The 21,994-nt window shown below is 50.6% G+C and overlaps 1 protein-coding gene across 1 annotated transcript in view; it reads right to left on the bottom strand.

Moving 5' to 3' along the window:
- The window catches only part of LOC122203991 (transmembrane protein 132D-like), a 155,139-nt gene extending 133,367 nt beyond the window's left edge, over nucleotides 1–21,772 (bottom strand). Inside the window, exon 1 of the mRNA XM_042911158.1 lies at nucleotides 21,694–21,772. Coding sequence (XP_042767092.1) covers nucleotides 21,694–21,772 — 79 coding nt within the window. The remainder of the gene's footprint in view (nucleotides 1–21,693) is intronic.
- Nucleotides 21,773–21,994: the final 222 nt, after the last annotated feature.

Raw genomic sequence — 21,994 nt, 5'->3', positions numbered from 1 at the left:
ACATCTTTGACTGCACTCGGCGAGGTGACTTCCAGCAGCCCCAGCACACCCGATGCTCACGGTCATTCATCCCCACAAAGAGTGAACTTATCTTTTCCACGGTTTCCACCAAAAGTCGTAAGCCTGCCTCTCGTTTCCTGGAATGGGACCGGGTACCGACCCTTGACCAGCCACTGGGCCAGGAGGACGGGCCGCGGTGACCGCCTCATCGCTGGGCCACGTACCCACCTCTGCCACCAGAGGTGGGCTCAGCCTGCCCTCACTGTACAGACTGACCCAGAGAAGGGGTGTCCTCTCCCCAAGAGAGCCAAGATGCTATAGGAGACCTGGGAACGGAAGGCGTGTGCGCACACACGGCTGACACCCCCCACGATGACAGTGGGCTCCCCCCTGAGTCCAGGGTGAGGGAGGCACGGCTTTGTGAAGAAACCGGCTCCTTCCGACCCCTTCAGGAAGGAATACGAAACACCGCCCTCCTTCCAGGGCTGAGCCGGAACGAAGACCGTTCGCCACGGCTAGGGGGCACACGCGTCCGGGGAGCCAGACCCGCAGAGACCTTCCTGTGCCCTCTCCTAAATCCCAGCCGTTTCCTGTGCGCACGTCGGACCCGCGGATCCGGCCGGTCAAGGGCTGACGCTCCGAGGCACCTGCCAGCGGAGGGAGGGATTCGCTCCGCTGAGAGACACCCTCAAACGCGTAGGGCAAATAAGGTCGCGGAGGGCCAGCCTCCTTCACGTGTCTCCTACCCTCGGCCCGCAGACAGACACGGGTCAAAGAGCAGGCCGAGCGACTCAAGGGCGGCAGCCTCACGCGACCTGCCCCCGCGCATGCGCACACGCCACCCGCGCACACGTGCGCGCAGCCACCACCTAAGGCCTCGTCCCGCAGCCTCCCCACGGCGCTGTTCGGGCCGTGAAGGCAGCCTGTTCCGCAAAGCTGACTCCCGGTGTCTGTGACTCGGCACAGGGGTGGCCGCCGCTTCTCCAGGCCGGAGTTCGCGGGCCTGATGTCTGCGGCCCAACCACGCGCTGAAACCCACACGCGCGGGGCCGCCTGTATCCTCAGCCCCGGGATGACGAAGGGACGCCGGCATCCCTTCCACACACTCAGGTCGGCTTCTGTCCGCTGTGCCCTAGGGACGGAGGCCATCTGCGTCCAGACACTCAAGCAAGAAGGCTCGAAACTACCACCGTCTGTATCAAAGCGCCTTTACAGTCCGAGCCAGGAAATGCCCGCCTGGGCAGATAAGGCTGTGAAATAATAAATAACCTCCCTGTCTGCTTCAGGAAGTCGCCCGAAAACTGATTTATGCGAACAAGAGATTGCTCATCGGGGCAAAGAGCCCCCACCCTTCCCAGAACGACAAAGGCTCGCCTGGCCGCAAGGCTCGCTCAGCCCGTAACTGCGGTGGCACAGGATCCTCAAGCCTCCGCTTTCGTGTGCCCGCGATGCCCGCATGGCCTCGCCTTCAGTCAGCTGGGCGCAGACCCCCAAGTTCTCTACCTCCACACCTGACCTGGAGTGTTCTGGGATACTACCGAGAGTCTCTACAGACTTCTTACTGCAACAGGTAACAAAATTAGCTTTGCTTAATCAGGTGGTTACACTCGAGGTCTCTGGGAGATGGCTGGTTGCCACCTGTGAGCATTTCCCAACAGTTCTCTTGTTCCATCCGGCCCTGCAGGCACATCCTGGCTCCCAGGTCAGCGGGCCTCATGGAGGAAGCGAGAGGGGTCAGGACTTCGGCCCCATACGCTGTGTCTGGGGGACTTCTAGGAAGGCAGCTGTATCTTTTTCCTTGGCAGCCCCAGCAGCAAACACCTGTCCAGGAAGCTGGACCGGGGGAGCCCAGTCTCCTCCCCTCGTCCCTTCACCTCAAGACGGCACAGCTCCTGTTGCAGGGAATCTGTCACCCCTGCCCCCATCGGCTGTCAGCCTCTCCTCACCTCTTGCACTGAAGTGTCCTCGCAGAAAGGATCTGACGTGCTCTCTGTCTTCCGGGTTGGACCCCCACGGGGATCCATAACATAACTCACCAGGGACCTGAATGTCAGGAAGTAAACGTCCTTCAAGAAGACGAGACCTCACCTGTGCCGGAGCCAGAGGAAGAGACTCCAGGGGCCCCACAGGCCGATGCTGGTGGACAGCCTCGTGGCCAGATGGGGGTGGGGGGTTCCGGCAAAGACGCGGATCTAAGAAAATGGCAGATGGAAACACGAGCAATCGTAACGTAACAAAAACCTCACACAGTTGAGGAGTCATCAGTGGGCTTACTCGTGGACCTGAAAAGGGCCAAGGGAAGCATCCGTGTTAGGAAAACAGGTCAACAGAAATTACTGCCCCTGAATCTGTGCAAGAGAAACTAGAGAGTGAGAAGCAGAGCATCCTGGACCGCGGGACGCCTTGCAAGAGGCGGCCCAACCTGAACTGGAATCCCAAGGGGAAGAGAGGCCGAAACCAGAAATGAGCGCCAACTTACCCAAAATAACGAAAGACATCAAACCGCACATCGAGAGGCTCAAAGAATCTCAAACGATGAAAATAAATTAGAAAGAGCATATATTGACCCGTTATCTCCAAACAGCCAAGAAAAATAAAACAAAATTTTGATGGCAGCCGAAGAGACACATTACACACAGAAGAACCAAGATGAGGATTTCAGCGGACTTCCTCTCGGAAGCCACAGGGGCCAGGAGACGATAAAGCAACATCTGTAAATAAAGAACATATTTTCTGGAAATAAAAATATCCCCAAAATAGGGCTACATTGCCATGAGACCTCTAAGACAAGAGAGGGCAAAGGCAGTTCTTCAGACAGACAGAACACATTACCAGGCAGGGACGGGGATCGACACAAAGAAATGGAGACTCCTGAAAATGGTTAAAGTCAAAGCAGATATAAAATCCAATTTTCTCTTATTTTCAATTGCTATAAAAGATAATTGACTGTAGAAAGCAAAAATCATAACAACATCGCGTGGGCTTATACCATGTCTAAAAATAAAATAAAGGACACTAATAAAACGAACAGGAAGAGAGAGAAATTGGAAATTTACCGTTGCAAGGTTTTCATGCCGCACGTTAGGTCGTGAAATACTGCTTGTAAATTAGATTGTGATAGAGGTCCATGCTGAAAACCCTAGGGCAGCTACCACCGTGATTTTTTAAAAGCATAAATAATAACCTAACACTCAAGATAAAATACAACTGTAAACAATATTCCATTAACTGAAAAGTAGGCAAGGTGGGGGCACACACGCAAAAAAAAGAACACCACACAACTGAAACGATTGGTAGATTGTAACCCAAATATATATGAAATTACATAATTTTATGACATAGAAATTGTTTCAACACCCAATTAAAAACCAAAGATTGCTGGGGCACCTGGGTGGCTCAGTCGATAAAGCATCTGACCCTTGATTTCAGCTCAGGTCATGATCTCACAGTTCCGTGAGTTAGAGCCCCTCATGGGGTTCCGTGCTGACACTGCAGAGCTGGCTTGAGATTCTTTCTCTCTGCCCCCCACCCCACCCCCGCTTATGCTCATGCTCTCTCTCTCTCTCTCTCAAAATTAATAAATAAACATTAAAAAAACAGATTATTGTAGTGGATATAAAAGCAACACCCAGTCACATGCTATCTACAGAAAATATACTATAAATATAAATACGTTAACTACTTTAAAAAAAAAAAGGATGGGGAAAACATAGGTAACTATACCAGGCAAACAGTAACAAAAGAATAGAAGTAACTCTATTAAGATGAGACAAAAATAAGCCATAATATGGTGGGAGGAGAGGTACTGTATGTTTGTAAAAGGGGCCAATCCACCTACCATACATAGCAATCCCAAATGTGTTTGCATTTAACAAAAGGACTTCAAAAATATATAAAGCAAAAACTTGCAGAACCAAAAGGAGAAACAGAAAAATCCAAAATTACATTTGGGGAGGTCAACACTCCCCTCTTAGTTATGAAAGGAACAGAAAATCACTCAGAATGTAGAATATTTGCAGAACACTATCAACTGAGTAAACTGACAGCTACAGGGCACTCCACTCAACAAAAGCAATAATACAATATTCCTTTTAAAATGTAAGGAGCAGGGGCGCCTGGGTGGCTCAGTCGGTTAAGCGTCCGACTTCAGCTCAGGTCACGATCTCGCGGTCCGTGAGTTCGAGCCCCGCGTCAGGCTCTGGGCTGATGGCTCGGAGCCTGGAGCCTGCTTCCGATTCTGTGTCTCCCTCTCTCTCTGCCCCTCCCCCGTTCATGCTCTGTCTCTCTCTGTCTCAAAAATAAATAAAACGTTAAAAAAAAAAATTTTTAAAAAAAAATGTAAGGAGCACAGGGGCGCCTGGGTGGCTCAGTGGGTTAAGCGTCCAACTTTGGCTCAAGTCATGATCTCGCGGTTTGGGGGTTCGAGCCCCGCATCGTGCTCTGTGCTGACAGCTCAGAGCCTGGAGCCTGCTTCGGATTCTGTGTCTCCCTCTCTCTGCTCCTCCCCCGCTCGCACTCTGTCTGTCTCTCTCTCAAAAATAAATAAAGATTAAAAAAAAAATTTTAAGGTAAGGAGCATTTAGCAAGACAGACCTTATTCTGGAACATAAAAAATACTCAAATATATAAACAAACTGACTTCCTACAAGGTCTGATCTCTGACCAAATTGGGATTAAACTAGAAATCAGTATCAGAAAGGTATTCGTGTTTCACTCTTATGTGGATCCTGAGAAACTTAACAGAAGACCATGGGGGAGGGGAAGGGGAAAAAAAAAGTTACAGAGAGGGAGGGAGCCAAACCATAAGAGACTCTTAAAAACTGAGAATAAACTGAGGGTTGATGGGGGGTGGGAGGGAAGGCGGGGGAGGTGATGGGCAGTGAGGAGGGCACCTGCTGGGATGGGCACTGGGTGTTGTATGGAAACCAATTTGACAATAAATTTCATATAAGAAAAAAAAAAGGTATTCATGAAATCCTCAAATATTTCAGACATAAACAACAAATATCTAAATAACACATGGGTCAAAAGGAAATCCCAAGAGAAATAATTGTAAATTACATGAAAATAAAGTTTGAGGGACAGAGCTTAAACAGTACTTGGAGGCAAATCTATAGCATTAGGTGCTTTTATCAGAAAAAGATGAAATGTCTCAGAAAATGATCTAAGCCTCCCTGTGAAGATATTAGATTTTAAAAAAGAATTAAAGTATTGGGGTGCCTGGGTGGCTCAGTCAGTTGAGCGACCAACTTCTTCTCAGGTCATGATCTCACGGTTTATGAGTTCGAGCCCCCCATCAGGCTCTGTGCTGACAGCTCGGAGCCTGGAGCTGCTTCAGATTCTGTCTCCCTCTCTCTCTGCCCCTCCCCTGCTCATGCTGTCTCTGACTCAGAAATATATAAACATTATAAAACTTTTTTTTAAAAAAAGAAAAGTATTAAAACCAAAGCCACAAAATGAAATAATAAAAATAAGACTAGAAACCAATAAAAATGGGGAAAAAAGAAAAACAAATGACAAGTGAAAGCAGGCTCTTTAAAAAGACACATAAAATTCATAAACCTCTACCCAGACTGACCAAGAACAGAGAAAAGAAACAAACCGCTAATTGCAGGAATGAAATAGAGGACATCACTACAGATCTCACAGTTAGGAAAAGGCAGATAAAGCAATATTATGAACATTATTCCCATAAATATGATAATTTAGATACAATGGATCAAAAAAACATATACTACCAAAACCCACTCCATATAAAACAGGTAATGTGAATAGTCCTAAAGCCATTAAATAATGTAAATAGTCCTAAAACATTTTAAATTTGCAATGTAAAAGCTTCGGAAAGAAAAAACCTCCAGACCCAGGCAGTTTCACCAGACGACTTAAACTGGACATTTTAAGAAGCACTACATTGAATGCATACAGTCTTGCCCAGAAAACAGAACAGGAGGGAACATTCCATGTCTCATTCTACAACACCAGGATGACTCTGACACAAAAACTAGTCAAAGACATTTTTTTAAAAAACTGTAAAAAAAGAGCTTAGACACAAAAACCCTCAATATTAGAAAATCCAAGACAGCAACACATAAAAAGAATTATACCACGACTAAGTTGGGTTGGTGCAAGGAATACAGGTGATTCAATATCTGAACATCAACGTAGTCTAAACTATCAACAAAAACCACAGGACAATGGAACGGACACAATAGAAGGGTCAGACAAAGTTCAAACTCCATTTATGATAAAACCTTTCAACACACAAGAAACAGAGCAAAACTTCTTCATCTTCATACAAATCATCCACATGAAACCTCCAACATCACGGTTAAAGGCGTGCTATTGGGAACGGGGCAAGGATGGGAGCTATTCCCACTCTTACTCCACATTATCCTGGGGGTTGTGCAGAGGGAACAGGGCGGGGTGGGGGGAGTCCTACAGATGGAAAACGGGGCCGTAAAACCATATTCACAAATGGCATGGCTGACCATGCAAAATATGCCCAAGAGTCTACCAGAAAACAAAACCAAAAATAAATGAGTTTGGGATACAAGATCAATATACGAAAATCAATATACAAAATCAATATACAAAATTAGGTGTTCCTATATAATTGCAATAAAGACCGTAAATTCAAATCTTAAAAAAGAATACCATTCACGACAGCTCCCCAAGAACATGGAACACTCTGGCATAAATCTAAAAGTCATGTACAGCATCTGTATGCTGAAAATGATAGCACAGTCACGAGAAAAACCAAAGAAAACCTAAATACACCATCAGATGTACCATGCTCATGGATCAGAGGGCTGGTTGTTAAGGTGGGAGTTCTCATTATTACAAAGGTGTATCTTCTGTTTAGTCGATGCAATCCCAGTTAAAATCCCAGCGGTTTCTTTCTTTTTTTTTTTTTAAAGAAATTGACAAGTTAGTTCCAAAATATAAACTGCAAATCAAAGAAACTGCAACATCCAAAGCGTTTTTAACAAAGGACAGAATTGGAGGATTCACATTGCCTGATTTCATGATTCATTATAAAGAACAGCCATGGAGAGCGGGGCGGGGGGGGGGGGGGGGGTGTCTCGGTGAAGGAACAGACGTGTGGGTCAGGGGAACAAAACTGACAGTCCGGAACATGCCTACCACATAAGGTCGAAGGGTCTTCACAGAAAAACAGAAAGCTGATTTAAGAGAGAAATAACAGTCTTTACAACGTATTAGGCCAGAACAACTGGGCATTTGCATGCAAGAAAAACCTAAAAGTTGACCCAAAATGGATCATGGACCTCAGTGTACAACCCAAAACTATTACATTTCCAGGAGAACATGCTTTGTGACCTTTCATTTGGCAAATATTTCTAAGATAGGAAAAGAAAAGCAATTCCATAAAAGACAAAGGGAACTCGGACCTCATCAAAATAAAGAAATCCACTCTGCCAAAGGCCAGTTACCAGGAAGAAATGACACATCGCAGACCAAGGAGAAACGATGCTCAAATCACATATGTGGTAAGAGACACATATCCAGGCGACACAAATAATTCTCCGAACGGAGCCAGACAGCCCACATTAGTTGCCTGTTTTTTTTTTTTATTTTTTTTTTTAACGCTTAACTCATTTTTTGAGAGACAGGGACAGCATGCGCAGGGGAGGGGCAGAGAGAAAGAGAGAGACACAGAATCCGAAGCAGGCTCCAGGCTCCGAGCTGTCAGCACAGAGACTGATGTGAGGCTCGAACCCACAAACCGTGAGATCATGACCTGAGCCGAAGTCGGAGGTCAACCGACCGAGCCACCCAGGCGCCCCTAGTTTCCTGTTTTAAAACAGCAAAGGATTTGAAGATACTTTACCAAAGAAGATACACAGATGGCAAAAAAGCCACTAAAAACCGTTCAACATCATTAGCAATCAGGGAAATTACGGGATATCATTACACACGTATTAGAAGAGCTAAAGTAAAATTGCAGTGTGAAAATATCAAGTGTTGGCAAGGGTGTGGAGCAGCCGGAAGGTGACACGTCCCCGTTACAGACGCCAACCGTTCAACCACGTTGCGAAAACAGCTTGAGAGTTTCTTACTCTGTAAGCCACACACTCAGCACGTTGCCCAGCCGTCTAGCGCGTACCCGCAAGGCAGTGGACACGGACATTCACACCAACACTTGCCCACAAACACCTGTAGCGGATTTATTCACGCTGGCCAAAACTACCAGCAAATTGGGTGTCTTTCATCTGGCAAACGGAAAAACAAACTCTGGTCTGCCATACGGTAGGACGCTCCTCGCTAAGGGAAACAGGTGAACTCCCAACACATCCGACCACCGGGAACAAGATCGAACGCGTTGTGCTAAGTGAAAGGAGCCCAACTCAAAAGGCTACACAGCGTGTGACACCGTTTATAGAACATTCTGGAAAAAGGCACAACTACAGAGCAGCGGCTGCCGGGGGATGAGGGCGGGAGGAGGTACCAGCCGGGGAGAGCACAAGACTCTTGGGGGTGATGGAAATGCTCTCTGCATCCTGACGGTTACAAGACGATCTGCATTTGCCAAAATTCACAGACCTGTACCGTAAAAAGGTGACCTGTACTCCATGCAAATGTACCTTCATTAACAGGACACACACAACCCCCCAAAAATATCCTCTCACGGGATTCTAATGTGCAGCCAGGTTTCAGAATCACTGCTTTACCTCTCGTCCACAAAAACAGATGCCTTCCTTTGATGGCTTTGCCTCATGGCTCTCAGCCTCGACTGCCCATCAGAATCACTTGGGGGGCCCTTCAAAACCACCAGTGCCCTGATCCCAGGCTATTCTGATGTCCTCGGTCCACGGCGTGGCTTGGGCCGCGGGATGCTGAACCACTAGACGGCTGATTCCTCCCGAAATCCCTACGAGAAACCTTTTATAACTATGTACCCCCTCGCACATATAAAAAATGATCCGTATTGTTTCTTATCAGCGTTCCAACAGTTGCTAAGGATAAGGTTTCTAGTGTGTTGTAAATCTTGACATTTAAGATTAAACCGTTATATCACTCTCTTAAATATATCCACTGGGATATAAATAACAGAATGCCCTGACACCCACCACCATCCATTTATAAAATCCATGAAGAGCTCTCCATTAACAACCAGAAATGTGCCGTTGTTCCCTTTTCTCCCGAACTCCTATTTCCGTTCTAGTTGCCTCACAGAAATTTATCCTAATGTAACGTACCGTACTCTTGAAAATAATGTATCCATTATCCCACTGTACCTTTTTACAACAAAAAATCTATGTGGATACACACAGAACTTAAACTTTTTTTGTCTCTTCTCACTGTAAGAGTCTCAGTACTCAAAAAGGTCTTCGAGCTGGCATTATTACAATTTTGACTGGGGCACAAAACAGCATAAATGTCTCCCATTTCCATACATAACTTTTTTTAACAAAAAGCAATTCTCCTCCTGTAAATGTACCTCTTAATGCGCTATATGGGATGGGAGTATTCTGCTGTCTTGACCAAAGGAATTGTCTCACTGTACTCGTGGGACAGTGGAGGTTTTAATGCCCGTAAGAAATGAATCACAGTTAAGACCGTAGATGGAGGAGAACCTTTCTATCTTAGTCAAAGCTGTGTGTGTGTGTGTGTGTGTGTGTGTGTGTGTGTGTGTGAGAGAGAGAGAGAGAGAGAGAGAGAGGTAGACAGACAGACACAGAAGATAACAGGCCGAACTGTAAATTTGGAGAGATCAAGTTAAAGAGTGAATACTACACCTGAAGCTAGGGAAACCTTGTGTGTCAACTATAGTAAAAAAAAAAAAAAAAAAAAAAAAAAAAAAAAAAAAAGATGACATTTAAGAGCAAATGCACGGGGCACCTGGGTGGCTCAGTCGGTTGAGCGTCCCACACTGGCTCAGGTCAAGAACTCACAGTTTGTGAGTTTGAGCCCCACATCAGGCTCTGTGCTGACAGCATAGAGCCCGCTTTCGATTCTCTGCCCCCTCTCTCTCTGCCCCTCTCTTGCGTGCACTCTCTCAATAAAACAAAAAAATAAACATAAACGAGCGAATGCACGCAGAAGTTAAGGATCTGTGAACTCTAACCTTTCAAACACCCCCAATGAACTCCTCCCAGAAGGTCTCTGCCTTAGGCTCCCCCCATGCATACATCCTATTCAAGGACACACTGCTCCAAACAAACAGCGTAAATGAAAGGGAGGACTGACACCACCCGAGCTGCTCGTGCCCCCACCGCCAGGGCCCGGGGAGATCACATCCAACACACGTGGGCTGTCTGTATTTCGTTTCCCCGCTTTTGGTGGACACGGAGGACAGAGAAGTCGTGCTCTGTCCTATGAAACAGCGCTTCCAGCCCAGGACAATGGTGACAGGTGTGGGCCCCACAGCCACTGCGTACGTAGCTGGAGCCACCTGTCACCATGCGGAACCATCCATCAAGGGGAGCAGAAAAACCCACATTTTTATGAAGATCTCCTGATTTCAAAATACTGACGAGACATTCGCTGTGGCAGCCACATGAGACGTACCTGCGGACCACAGTCTCGACCTGACACCCGTCCACCCAGAGCCACACCCCGGACATAAGGTACACAAGGCAAGAGAGGGCTTTTTCTTTTCTATCTGGTAAAGACATGACACACCCTGTTTCTCTGTTCTACCTCCTTCAGATTCACGAGGCCTGTGTTTACATTTAAATTGCACAAGAAGATGGGGTGCCTGGGTGGCTCGGTCAGTGGGGCATCCAACTTCGGCTCAGGTCATGATCTCACAGTTCGTGAGTTCGAGCCCCACGTCAGGCTCTGTGCAGACAGCTCGGAGCCTGGAGCCTGCTCCCAATTCTGTGTCTCTCTCTCTCTGACCCTCCCCCCTTCATGCTCTGTCTCTTTCTACCTCATAAATAAACAAACATTAAATTGTACAAGAATAGTGATAATGCCCCCTTCCTATCAAAAATCTCTTTACCGCAACCAAAACAATTCCAGGAAAATTATTGCGGAATAGTGAAAATGAGACATTTGGCCCCGACCCACCCTACAAGCCATTTTCCTTTCGAAAGCCTAAATAGTAGGCTGTCTAGAATTCAGAACACCTTGGAAACTGTGTCACTACAGGAGAAACCCGAGCCCCTGCCGTCAGGGCCAAACTCCGCACAGAAATCAAGAAGAACGCACCCTTGGTGACGCATTGGGACCAGACGCCCAGAGCTCGCTAAGCTCCACGCGTGTGGCCGCACCCCTAAACCGCCGTTCCCTTCCCAACACGCCACTGCTCCCTGAAAACGCAAACGATACCGTCTGAGTGGGTCTCTCTCCCTTCCAACAGAATTCCCCGGGCTTTCGGGGACCTCAAGTTTCAAAATACTGAATGCTTGTAAAACAAGCAATTACGTGTTTTGATGCCTGCTTTTAACAGCACATAATGCAAATATTTAATCACAGCAGTAATTCCTATTGTGCATAGTTTTTACATCTAATTAAGGACTCTGAAAAATTACAACCATTGGAAACAAGAGCCTTCATCACATTTAAACACTGGAAGGGATAGAGAGTCACTTCTCTGGGAGGGGACAGTTCTGTACGGAGAGCTGTCACCTGAGCAGGAACCCAAAATTCCCCGTAAGGTTAAATATTGGAGACCGTGTGAACGTTTTCATTTTAGGTTTAAAACTGCAAAGACCGTACGTGTGGAATATCGCTCTTACGGTGAACATCCAGCATCCACGATCCTTTCTGAGTATCGGCATTCCAAATTATACGTATCATGCTGTCCCCGTTCTCATACCAGCTGATCTGGGTGGATTCCCACTCCTGGCTCTGCCTAAGGAGGCTCATGGGGCAATGTGGCCTCTCCAGAGCAGGTCCAGAACTTTGATGGAACTGTGAAAGGAAATGTTCTTTGTTTTTAGCGAATTTTGGGTAAGAAGATTTAATTCTGAGCTGGGAAGCATGCTGCCTAAATGAGGGGCAGTGTCTCTAAGAACAGAAGCAATACAGTTAAAGAGGAGCAGAGAGGCTCTAGGGCCTTGTGGCATCACACACGCACCTGGATCAAGCCTTGCCTGATGCCAGCTTACCCGCAGAACTTCCCTTACAGGAAGCAGCATGTTTCCTTCTCCCTTCCGGCAGAGACTGTGAGTACTCACCATGCGTAGGGACACGTGCTGCTCTACATTTTCCAGCCCCCCCCCCCCCCCGCGGTCAGAGGGAGGCCTCGCTTCTAAGTGCCGGTCAGTGGGAGGTGCACAGTAAGTAGTGAAGCCAGTTCCGAATGTGGACTTTAAAAGCATCCCACGTGATCCTCTGGCCCTCTCTTCCCCTCCCGTGATGCCTGCAGAGGCCGTGTGCTCCAAGCAGCATAACAAGAAGGTGGAGGCAGGTCAACTAGGCTCTAAGTGAACAAGAAGTAACCCTTTCTCAAATTAATCCACCAAGACGCGGCCATTTGCTTACCCCTGTACCGTGGCTGGCCTATCCTCACTCCTGTACCCCCCAGGCAACCCGAAAGCTTTGTTTCATGCCTGCAACACAAACGTGTCCAAGTACTGATCAGTACAAAGTGCCCCCTTAAGTAAATCTCAGGTAGAACGTTTCTGTTCAACCCGCAGGTTCTGGGAGACTGTCCTCTGCCTTGTTTTACATTCCAGAAGGGGGTCGTCCCAGCCCGAGACCTGCTCTGATTTCTCCCTTTACGGCACCTGTTAAATGCTGACTGGGAACAGTAACCTAGAGAGAGGCCCTTGGGATGATAAAGCGGAACCGGCCCTCTTGAGGGTCTCCTGCTCAAAGAAACACAAGGACTACGTTCAAATCCTAGAAGGCAGAGGGATTGCCTAGAAAACCCAGGATCAAATCAGCTATGGATTGAGCACTTCTTTCCCAACGCCATGATAAGGAATGTCAGAAACACACAGGAAGACTTCTTGCTTCCTTCTTTTTTTTTTTTTTTTGTTAATGTTTATTTGTTTTGGGGAGAGAGAGAGACAGAGACAGAGACGAAGACAGAATGTGAGTGGGGAAGGGGCAGAGAGAAAGGGAGACACAGAATCCAAAGCAGGCTCCAGGCTCCGAGCTGCCAGCACAGAGCCCAACACGGGGCTCAAGCTCACAGACCGTGAGATCACGACCTGAGCTGAAGCCAGACGGTCAAGGGACTGAGCCTCCCAGGCGCCCCTCTTGCCTCCGTCCTATCGCCCTCTTGGGAAGAGAAAACTAACAAGGGTGAGCTACTCCAACATGACTCTCTCAGCAACGTCAATAGCGTCAAAAATCAACTTTAACACAGCGCGAGTTTCTCTGGATTCCAAAGATCGGAACATTTATCACCAATTCCAGATCCCTTCGGAGTTGCCTTCTTGAGTCCTGTTAAGCAGCCCGGCAGGAACCTCCTGGAACCAGGGCTCAGGGCTGGCTCAGGTACTGGGGGCCCCGGGGAAGCAGCAGCATCCAGTCCCCGGGCCCCCAGGTCCCGGGAGGAGGGCACTGGCGAAGGCGGGCTCTGGGCCAGAATGGGAGCAGCCTGTGGCTGGGGGTCTCCCCACCCCCCACCCCACTGGTCCTTCAGCAAACTGGGCCCCCAGGGCGCCCTGCGGGTCTGCACACACAACCCAGCAACCCCCCCTCCACCGGACAGAGCCTGCGGCCAGCAGCTAAGAATCCTGGCCAACACAGAGCGAGCGGAGTCCGCAGGAAAGAGATTCCAAAGGGTTATTCGGCGGCACCAAGGACGCATCCTTCCTCTCACCACATAATCAGAGGGCGTGTCCATCCCTGTACCGATCACACTGCTTTACCAGAGACGGTTATGACTGTGTCCCACACTTCCCTGCATCATCTCGACGGCAGAGTTGACTTCATACTCCTTTCTGCCTCCTGAGAACCTAGCTCACCGATAGGTAAACAACAGCCCTCAGCGCCCAGGACCGGTGGCATTCCTTGCCGGAGATAAAAAGTCAGAACTGGGTAGGTCACAGCCTGAACTTGAATATTCTCTGCTGTGTGTGGGCAGCGGGGCTCTCAAATGCCATCAAAGTCACAGAACCGTGAAATTCCAGATTCGCTTATGTAATGGTGATTCCCAAACAGCATGTCCTAGAGGGGACCTCATCTTCCCGGCCAACAAAATAGCATCCTACCCGCCCTTTCCTTTCCTTCCCTTCCCCTTCCCTTCCCCTTCCCTTTCCCCTTCCCTTCCCCCCCTCCCCCTCCCCTCCCCCTTCCTCCCCTTCCCTTTCCTTTCCTCTTCCCTCTCCTTCTTTCTTTAAATCCAAGTTAGCTAACATACAGTATAATAATGGTTTCAGAAACAGAATCTAGTGATTCATCGCTTACATGTGACGCCCAGGGCTCATCCCAACAAGTGTCCTCAGTGCCCATCCCCCATCTAGCCCATCCCCTCACTCACCTCCCCTCCAGCAACCCTCAGTTTGGTCTCTGTATTTAAGAGTCTCTTATGGTTGGTCTCCCTCTCGGTTTTGTATTATTTTTCCTTCCCTTCCCTTATGTCCATCTGTTGAGTTTCTCAAATTCCATGGAGGAGTGAAGTCCTACGATATCTGTCTTTCTCGGACTAATTTCGCTTAGCATAATACCCTCTAGTTCCATCCACGTTGTTGCAAATGGCAAGATTTCATTCTTTTTCATTGCCGAGTAGTATTCCACTGTGCACATATGTGTGTGTGTGTGTGTGTGTGTGTGTGTGTGTGCGCGCGCGTGTGTATTTACCCATTCGTCAGTGGATGGACATTTGGGCTCTCTCCATACTTCGCCTATTGTCGATAGCGCTGCTATAAACTTTGGGATGCACGTGCCCCTTCGACTCAGCATTTTTGGATCCCTGGGTTAAATACCTAGTAGTGCAATTGCTGAGTCGTGGGGTAGTTCTATTTGTAACTTTCTGAGGAACCTCCACACTGTTTTCCAGAGGGGCTGCACCAGTTTGCATTCCCACCAACGATGCAAAAGAGATCCTCTCTCTCGGCATCCTCGCCAACATCTCTCGTTGCCCGAGTTGTCTTAAACACATTTTCTTAACACATTTGCCTTGTCCCTCCTCCCCTGAAACCACCACCGCTCTATCTCCAAGTCACCTGCTGACTAATGACCAAGGAGGCTCTGGGTCGCAGCCCTCTTCACAAAGCGTGCCCCCAGAATGGTTGCCGTAAGCAAGTCTGGACCTTCCTCTCTGGCCACAGGCTGTGTCACCTCAGCCACTGCAACCCCACAGCCTCCAGGCGCCAAAGCACCTCAGGGCACCGGACCACACTGTGGGGGAAACAGAGCTTGGGGCACTGGGAGCCACATCCGCGAACTTGCGGTTCCTCACGCCAACAGGAGAACGTCAAGTCCCCAAGAGCTAAAAGCACCGTGAGACCGCCCGTCTTCTCAAACCCGGATCTGACGCTCCCTTGAGACGCTTCACTTCAGGCAGAGAAGGCAGGACGTCCGTGCCCTCTCTGCTCTTTCCCTCGGCCGCTGTGGTGCCACCTGCTCTGACAACACGTGCTCGAGCCTCTTTTCCAACGCGTGTCGGGATTTTGTCTACCCTGAAGTTCACGGACCTGCCTCTTTGCGGATCGGTACACCGTTAAGCGGCGGGGTGTCTTGGGCGGTATTTCTGCGTCAAAGGAACCCTTAAAACCAGCGTCCCACAGCAGAAGTGGAGGAGACCGGCTGCGGGCTGTCGGGGGCCCCCCTCACTCCTTCCTAGAAGCAGGGTTTTCTTTAATAAATGACAAAAGCGATGGAGGTGCGTTCTGAGCCTTTGGTCTCACGTCGGCACAAGCCCGCGGCGGGTCCCCACGATCCCCACCACCTCCCTGCCGCCGGCCTCCCCTCGAGACTCACTGCTCAGTCGGGCTTGGGGTGTGGCATCCGAGCCAACCTCACCGATTCACCCGTTCATGGGACACACCGTCCCCCTCTCGAAAGCAAATCGATCCGCGTCTGTCTGCCTTCCTCCTACATGCTTCCGCCTCTTCCTTTACCTCTTCTCTAAAGAGCCACCCCCCACGCCGCGTCCTGCAGGTCCCTCCCCCCCACACCTGGGGCCTAAGCGTGCTGTTGACGTCAGTGATGTGACTCAGAGTGTCACTTAACCCTTTGTGACAGTCTGGGAGTTAAAAATCAATGTACATTGGTAGGGATTAAGAGATTAAGAGGCACCAACTACCAGTTATCAAGCAAATAAGTCTCGAGGAAGAAAAGCACAGCCTAAGGAAATCCAGTGGATACGGCTGGAGCCACGTCCTCCCACGGCGCCAGGCGTGACCGCTGAGTCACACGCACGACGGTCGATTCTCCGTGTCGCACACGCGACCCCACCCGGACACGGTACCCCCGGCTCCGCCTCAACAGCGACCGTTAGGACAGAAAATAAATAAGACAACTACCGAAGGCATGTTTAAAAATCTACACTTCAGCCCCCGTTCGGTACCATTTCCCATCGCTGCTGGAAAATTTCAGGCCGAGGAGATTACGGACGAGGACGTCCTTTCGCCCACCTGTTCAACGCGGGTTTGAACTTACACGGGCACTGTTTTCGAGAACCACAGGCCTGGAAATGCACCGCATCACGGTTCCCTCGATAACTGGCTCTAGCTCCCTTTGTCGTAAGAACACGGTAAGAAGTTCACAGAACACGGAAACCCGCGCTCATCGACTGTGTCCGTGGTGCGTAAGGCTTCTGGTCAACGGCAAGCTACTGCTGGCAGCCAGATTTTGGGGAGTCAGAGTCCTAAGTGGAGCTTCTACTGCGTAGGGGGGAGGTCGGCGACCCCGTCCCTTGTGCTGTTCAAGGGCCAGATGTGTGGAGCACCAACCATACACTAGGCTCTGAGCTACAAGTCAAACGAGGGCCTCTCTGTACTCAACGGTCAGCGAGTCTGGAAGCACGAAAGAAGGGACTGGTTTTCAGGCGTTATAAACCACCATGAGCGGCCAAGCGCATGGGCTGATCAGAACCCAGACCCTGCCCGTTTCTGCTTGTGAGATCTCGTCTGCGCCTCACTTTCTGCATCTGTAAAATGGAGTTAATAACAAACTCCAACCAGTTAGGCTTATCTGAAAAGTCCCCCCAGAAATCATTGTCCTGAATCACTCAGCACAGCGGCCGTACAATAATTACTCCCAAAACTAGCCATCGCTATTATTGACCAAAGTATTTCCTACGGCACTTTGAATTACTGAAGGAAAAAAACAGACAGACAGACAAACAAATACACGATTAAATTATTTTACCCTCGGGCAAAGTGCCTTTCGGGGGGTATTCCACAGTCTTGAGCATACTTGAACACTGATTGTATCTTTGCAAGGTCCAAAGAACCATACCATGTACTGGAGAGAAATCAAAGCTACGTAGAAAAATACACAGTGTGCCCCTAGAGGAACTTAAAGTTTGGGACAGAAGAATCTAGGTTTAGAATGTAACCCCCAGAAAAGGTTGAAAACGGACGAGCAAAAGGTATCTGTGTCCAAATCCCTTGCACCCCTGTGTGTCACCTTATGGGGGGCGGGCAGAGGGGTCTTTGTGGATGCGATTGAACAGGATGGGAGATGATGTGGGTTGTTCTGGTTGGTTCCCCTGCAAGTGCATGCTTCTACAGGGAGGCGGGGAGACTTTACACACAGACACGGAGAGGAGAGGCTGAGAACGGAGCGGAGAGGTGGGTAGCACCAGCCAGGAAGACTGCAGTGAAGCTGCTGGTGGCAAGGTCTGCAGGCAGGCGGCCACCAGAAGCTGGAGGAGGCAAGACACGATCTCCCTTGGAGCCTTCGGTGACACCTTGATTTCAGCCCTGCGATATTAAGTATGGACACCTAGCCTCCAAAACTGCGAGAGAATAAATTTCTGTTTTTTAAGTCCCCACGTCTGTGGTAATTTGTGAGTGGAAGGATGGATGGAGGGAGGGATGGATGAAAGGGGGGGACAGAGGGAGGAAGGAAGGAAGGGAGGGAGGAAGGGAGGGAGGGAGGGAGAGAGGAAGGAAGGGAGAAAGGTAGGAAGGAAGGGAGGGAGGGAGAGAGGAAGGAAGGGAGAAAGGTAGGAAGGAAGGGAGGGAGGGAGGGAAGAAGGGAGGAAGAGAGAAAGGAAGGAAGGGAGGGAGGGAGGGAGGAAGAGAGGGAGGGAGGAAGGAGGGAGGCAGGGAGAAAGGAAGGAAGGGAGGGAGGGAGGGAGGGAGGAGGGAGGGAGGGAGGGAGGGAGGAGGGAGGGAGGGGGGAAAAAGGATGGCTAGATGGATAGCCTGATGAACAAAAAGACAGATGAATGGGTAACGACCGGTTCAATGAACAGAGGAGTGGCTTCAATGGACAGATGACACAGAAACATAGGGTAGCAGAAGCTTCTGCAGTAGGGTATTTGTGGAGCTTTTGTTTCGTTTTTCATTTTTTTCTTGGCTACCGAAATGGAACCAATTAAACAGATCCCCACACTCGGAATTCTACCTTTCTTTGCGTGTAAGTATTGTTACAAAACCGTATCTGTTGTTTAACTTTTCTAATTCGGAGGAAATGAAAGTTAACGATCCCCCTGTTCCCCAGCCCTTTAACACTGACGTGTAAGCAGCAGAGTCCCCCCACGTCTCCGCCTCTCACACGGGCACCGGCCAGCTCCCTCCTGGATGGTTCTGCCTCCCGGCCAAGCCCCTTGTCCGGGCTTGGCCAAGGGGCGGCTGGAAACCAGAGCTGTTTCCGGTCCAAGGCTGTACCGGATTTCTCCTGACACTCCCTCCACGGAGGCGGGGGTTCTCCCCCCTCCCGACACCCCTCTCTGGTCCTGAGACGGGACCTGCATCGCTGCAGTGGCTCCGCTCCCAGCCCCCCCGGGGTCGCCGAGGGTCCGCTTCTCACTGCCACGTACAGGAGAACCCACCCTGGAGGACGCAGGTGTGGGTCACGACAAGCAACCTAGATGCGGTGACCTTCCTGTGTTCGTGGAAACGTGCCCGCTCCCCGCCCACCTCCCGTGTTCTCATTCCTTTGTCTTGTCAGCCCCCACTTTCCATATCGCTGCCCCCCCCGCCCCAGAAATGAACAGCAGCGTATAAAAACACAGTCCTGGTTCACGTCAAGTTCCCAACAGGACTAGACCTACACGTAAGACACAAGCTCTCTGGCAACCGGACAGAAGACCATTCTCCAGGGAAGTCTGGGACCAGAGGACAACGTGGCCAGTCACTTACTGACCTCATGATATCATCTCTAGGTCCCCAGGATAGAAGTACAAACAGCCGAGGGCCTGGGTGGCTCAGCTGGTTGAGCGTCTGACTTTGGCTGGGGTCATGACCTCACTTTTCGTGGGTTCAAGCCCCACGTCGGGCTCTGTGCTGACAGCTCGGAGCCTGGAGCCTGCTTCGGATTCTGGGTCTCCCTCTCTCTCGCCCCTCCCCCACTCACACTCTGTCTCTTTCTCTCTCCCTGTCTCAAAAATAAACATTAAAAAAAAACTTTTTTAAAGGAGTACAAACAACGAAGCTTTATTTTTACTTGCTTTTCAATCTATAGAAGAGTGGGTTTGCTCTGTGACCAATCCCCGCCTGCTCACGAATTACGTGAGGTTCTAGGACATCAGCCTGGAATTAAAATCTGCATTTCTGTTCATTCAAGGATTCATATTTGGAAAGAATGAGAGCGATACAGTAAAAGCTACAACACGCTGAAGCAGATATTCAATATTTGGAAGTAATCTCCGTTTTTTCATCGGCCCCAGACCCACCGGGCACTTTGGGTTACGTGCACGTGTCCGTGCGTGTGCAGACCTACATTCGCTTCCAATCAAAATCCTTCAAAACAGAGTCCATATTCGATGTCAAGCTGGTCTAAAACTTTCAGGTGGTCAGAACGAGCCATCCCTGCCTTTAGAAATCACATCCGCACCAGGAAATTTTATATAACATGATAGCTGGGGGGGGGAAGGGGGGGTCACACTTTTTCCTGTTCTTCGGTATATTGGGAAAAATCACCGAATAACCGACCTCGGGCTCAGCACCGTGCCTGCCGCTGTAGGAAAATCCACACAGCACTGACTCACTTCTGAACAGTTTGGCTGAGTTAAGGTCTCTAAATTCAACACACAAAATATGCCACATGCTGGGCTGATGGCATCATTTCACACGCTGAGACTCCCCCCCCCCCCCCCCACCTCGCACAGGCCCTTGTTTTAAGGACATTTTTCAGGGTTTCCACTTGAAAAAGTTGGATGGCATCGGGGAAAATACAGTCTTCTCCAACACTGCCCAATCTCATAAAGAAATCGGTAACGGAGCTACATACATACCCGAGGAAACGTGAGAGTTAAGTCATATTTACCCAGCTATTCTGGACCTTTCTTAACAACATAAAAACAGAGAAGCCTCTTCCTTTCAGAAAATCAAGTGACAACCAATAAAGAAATATGCCTCACAGCCATATGCAAGACCGCTGCTGTTGCTGTGAATTGGGTTTTGTTTTTTTTCTTTTTCTTTAACCTCGCGTCTGCCTGGGTTGGATTCACTGAATTCATCAACCTTGTCTTTGGTTCCCTGTGCGCGCCGTAAATCCCGGAGGCCCCGGTCCTCGGGACGGCTCTAACTCCTAATTAGGAGCCGTGAACCCGCTCCAACAGCGCTTGAAAAGACGGCGAGCGAGCGGGGTGAGCGACCCTCCCCTCCCTGGACCACAGCAAGTGAACGGTCCTCGTCTGGCCTCAGATCCCGGCCTTCCTCACCTCCGCGATTCTGCAAGAGCTCGCAGAGATTTCCTGTCATTAAAAGGCTCTGTGCATGACAAGTGGCTTTGAAGTTTCGGAGCTCTCCTCTCGAAAATCTTTTCAGAAAAAAATCTGTCGACGGGGCTTGGGGGGCACCCACTGGAGCCTGCTACGAATCTCCACTTTCCTCCTAACGTGATTCCCTGCAGGAGGCAGGCGCTGGGAGGGAACCGCTCACAAAACACAGAGTCCGGATCGATAAGGAAAAAGAATTGCTGGTACTTTCCACCGTCTCCTGCGTGAACCACGTTAACTCCTCCTTCAAGGAATTAGCGCCCTGAGCCTCCAAAGCGGCTGCTGGATGCGGGTCTGGGTGCTGACTGCACGGGAAGGGGGCACACGGGGCAGGGGTCCCTGCCTGCACTCAAGGCTCCGGGTCGGGGCCCTGCCGACAAGTTGCGGTCAGAACTCCGCGGCGAGGCCGTGCCGACGCTGGCGCGGCCCCGCGGCCCCGGAGGGCGGGAGCCTCGACCCCGCAGGACACCCCTCCCCGAGGTCCTGGGGGCGGTGGGGTCACTCCGGGGCCCCGTTTTCGGCAGCCTGCCAGGTACTGAATGCATTCCCGTACACAGGAGGGCCCTGGAATGCTTTCTCACAGGTCGGCGCCGGCAGGGAACGCGCCAGGTGCACGCTCCGGGGCCCTTCCCGGTCATTCCAAGCCCCCCCCCCCCCCCCGGCAGGGCCCGCCTCCCCTCCCCTCTGCGGCTTCTCCGCGGCCCCCTCCCCCGACGCAGGGCTATTTTTCCCGGCGTCCGTCGCCAGTCTCCCCGGGGACCTCGCGGCCAAGTCCCCCCGGGAGGGACCTGCAGCAAGAGGGGCCGCCGGCGCGCGTGCACACGCGCACACGACACCCACGCCCTCCGTCCCGGCCACCCCAGCCACGCGCGCTCCCGCACCCTCACTCGCGGCAAAGTTAGTCCCGGGCCGGAGGCGGCGGCGGCGCTCACCTTTGGAGAGCAGGGCGGCCAGGCTGATGAGCACGGGGGACCAGCGGTGCCACGGCGTCCCCATCTCAGAAGGGCACATCCCGGAGACCCGAGCGCGGCTCCTCGGCTCCCGGCGCCGTCGGGGCGCGGACCAGCGGCCGCCGGGCCCGGGTTGGCCCCGGGGGTGGGGGTGGGGGGGAGCGCGGCTAGGGGCGCGAGCAGCCGCGGGGCCCTGCGCCCTCCGCCCGCCAGCCCATGGCCGGCCGGGCGACGACCGCGCGCGGCTCCGGACTGGCTCCCCCGAGGCCGGCGCGCGCCGCAA

Source organism: Panthera leo, chromosome D3 (genome assembly GCF_018350215.1).
Source record: "Panthera leo isolate Ple1 chromosome D3, P.leo_Ple1_pat1.1, whole genome shotgun sequence".
Taxonomy (NCBI): Eukaryota; Metazoa; Chordata; class Mammalia; order Carnivora; family Felidae; genus Panthera; species Panthera leo.
Note: the sequence above shows the minus strand (reverse complement) of the source record. Positions and strands in the feature narration are given on the sequence as shown.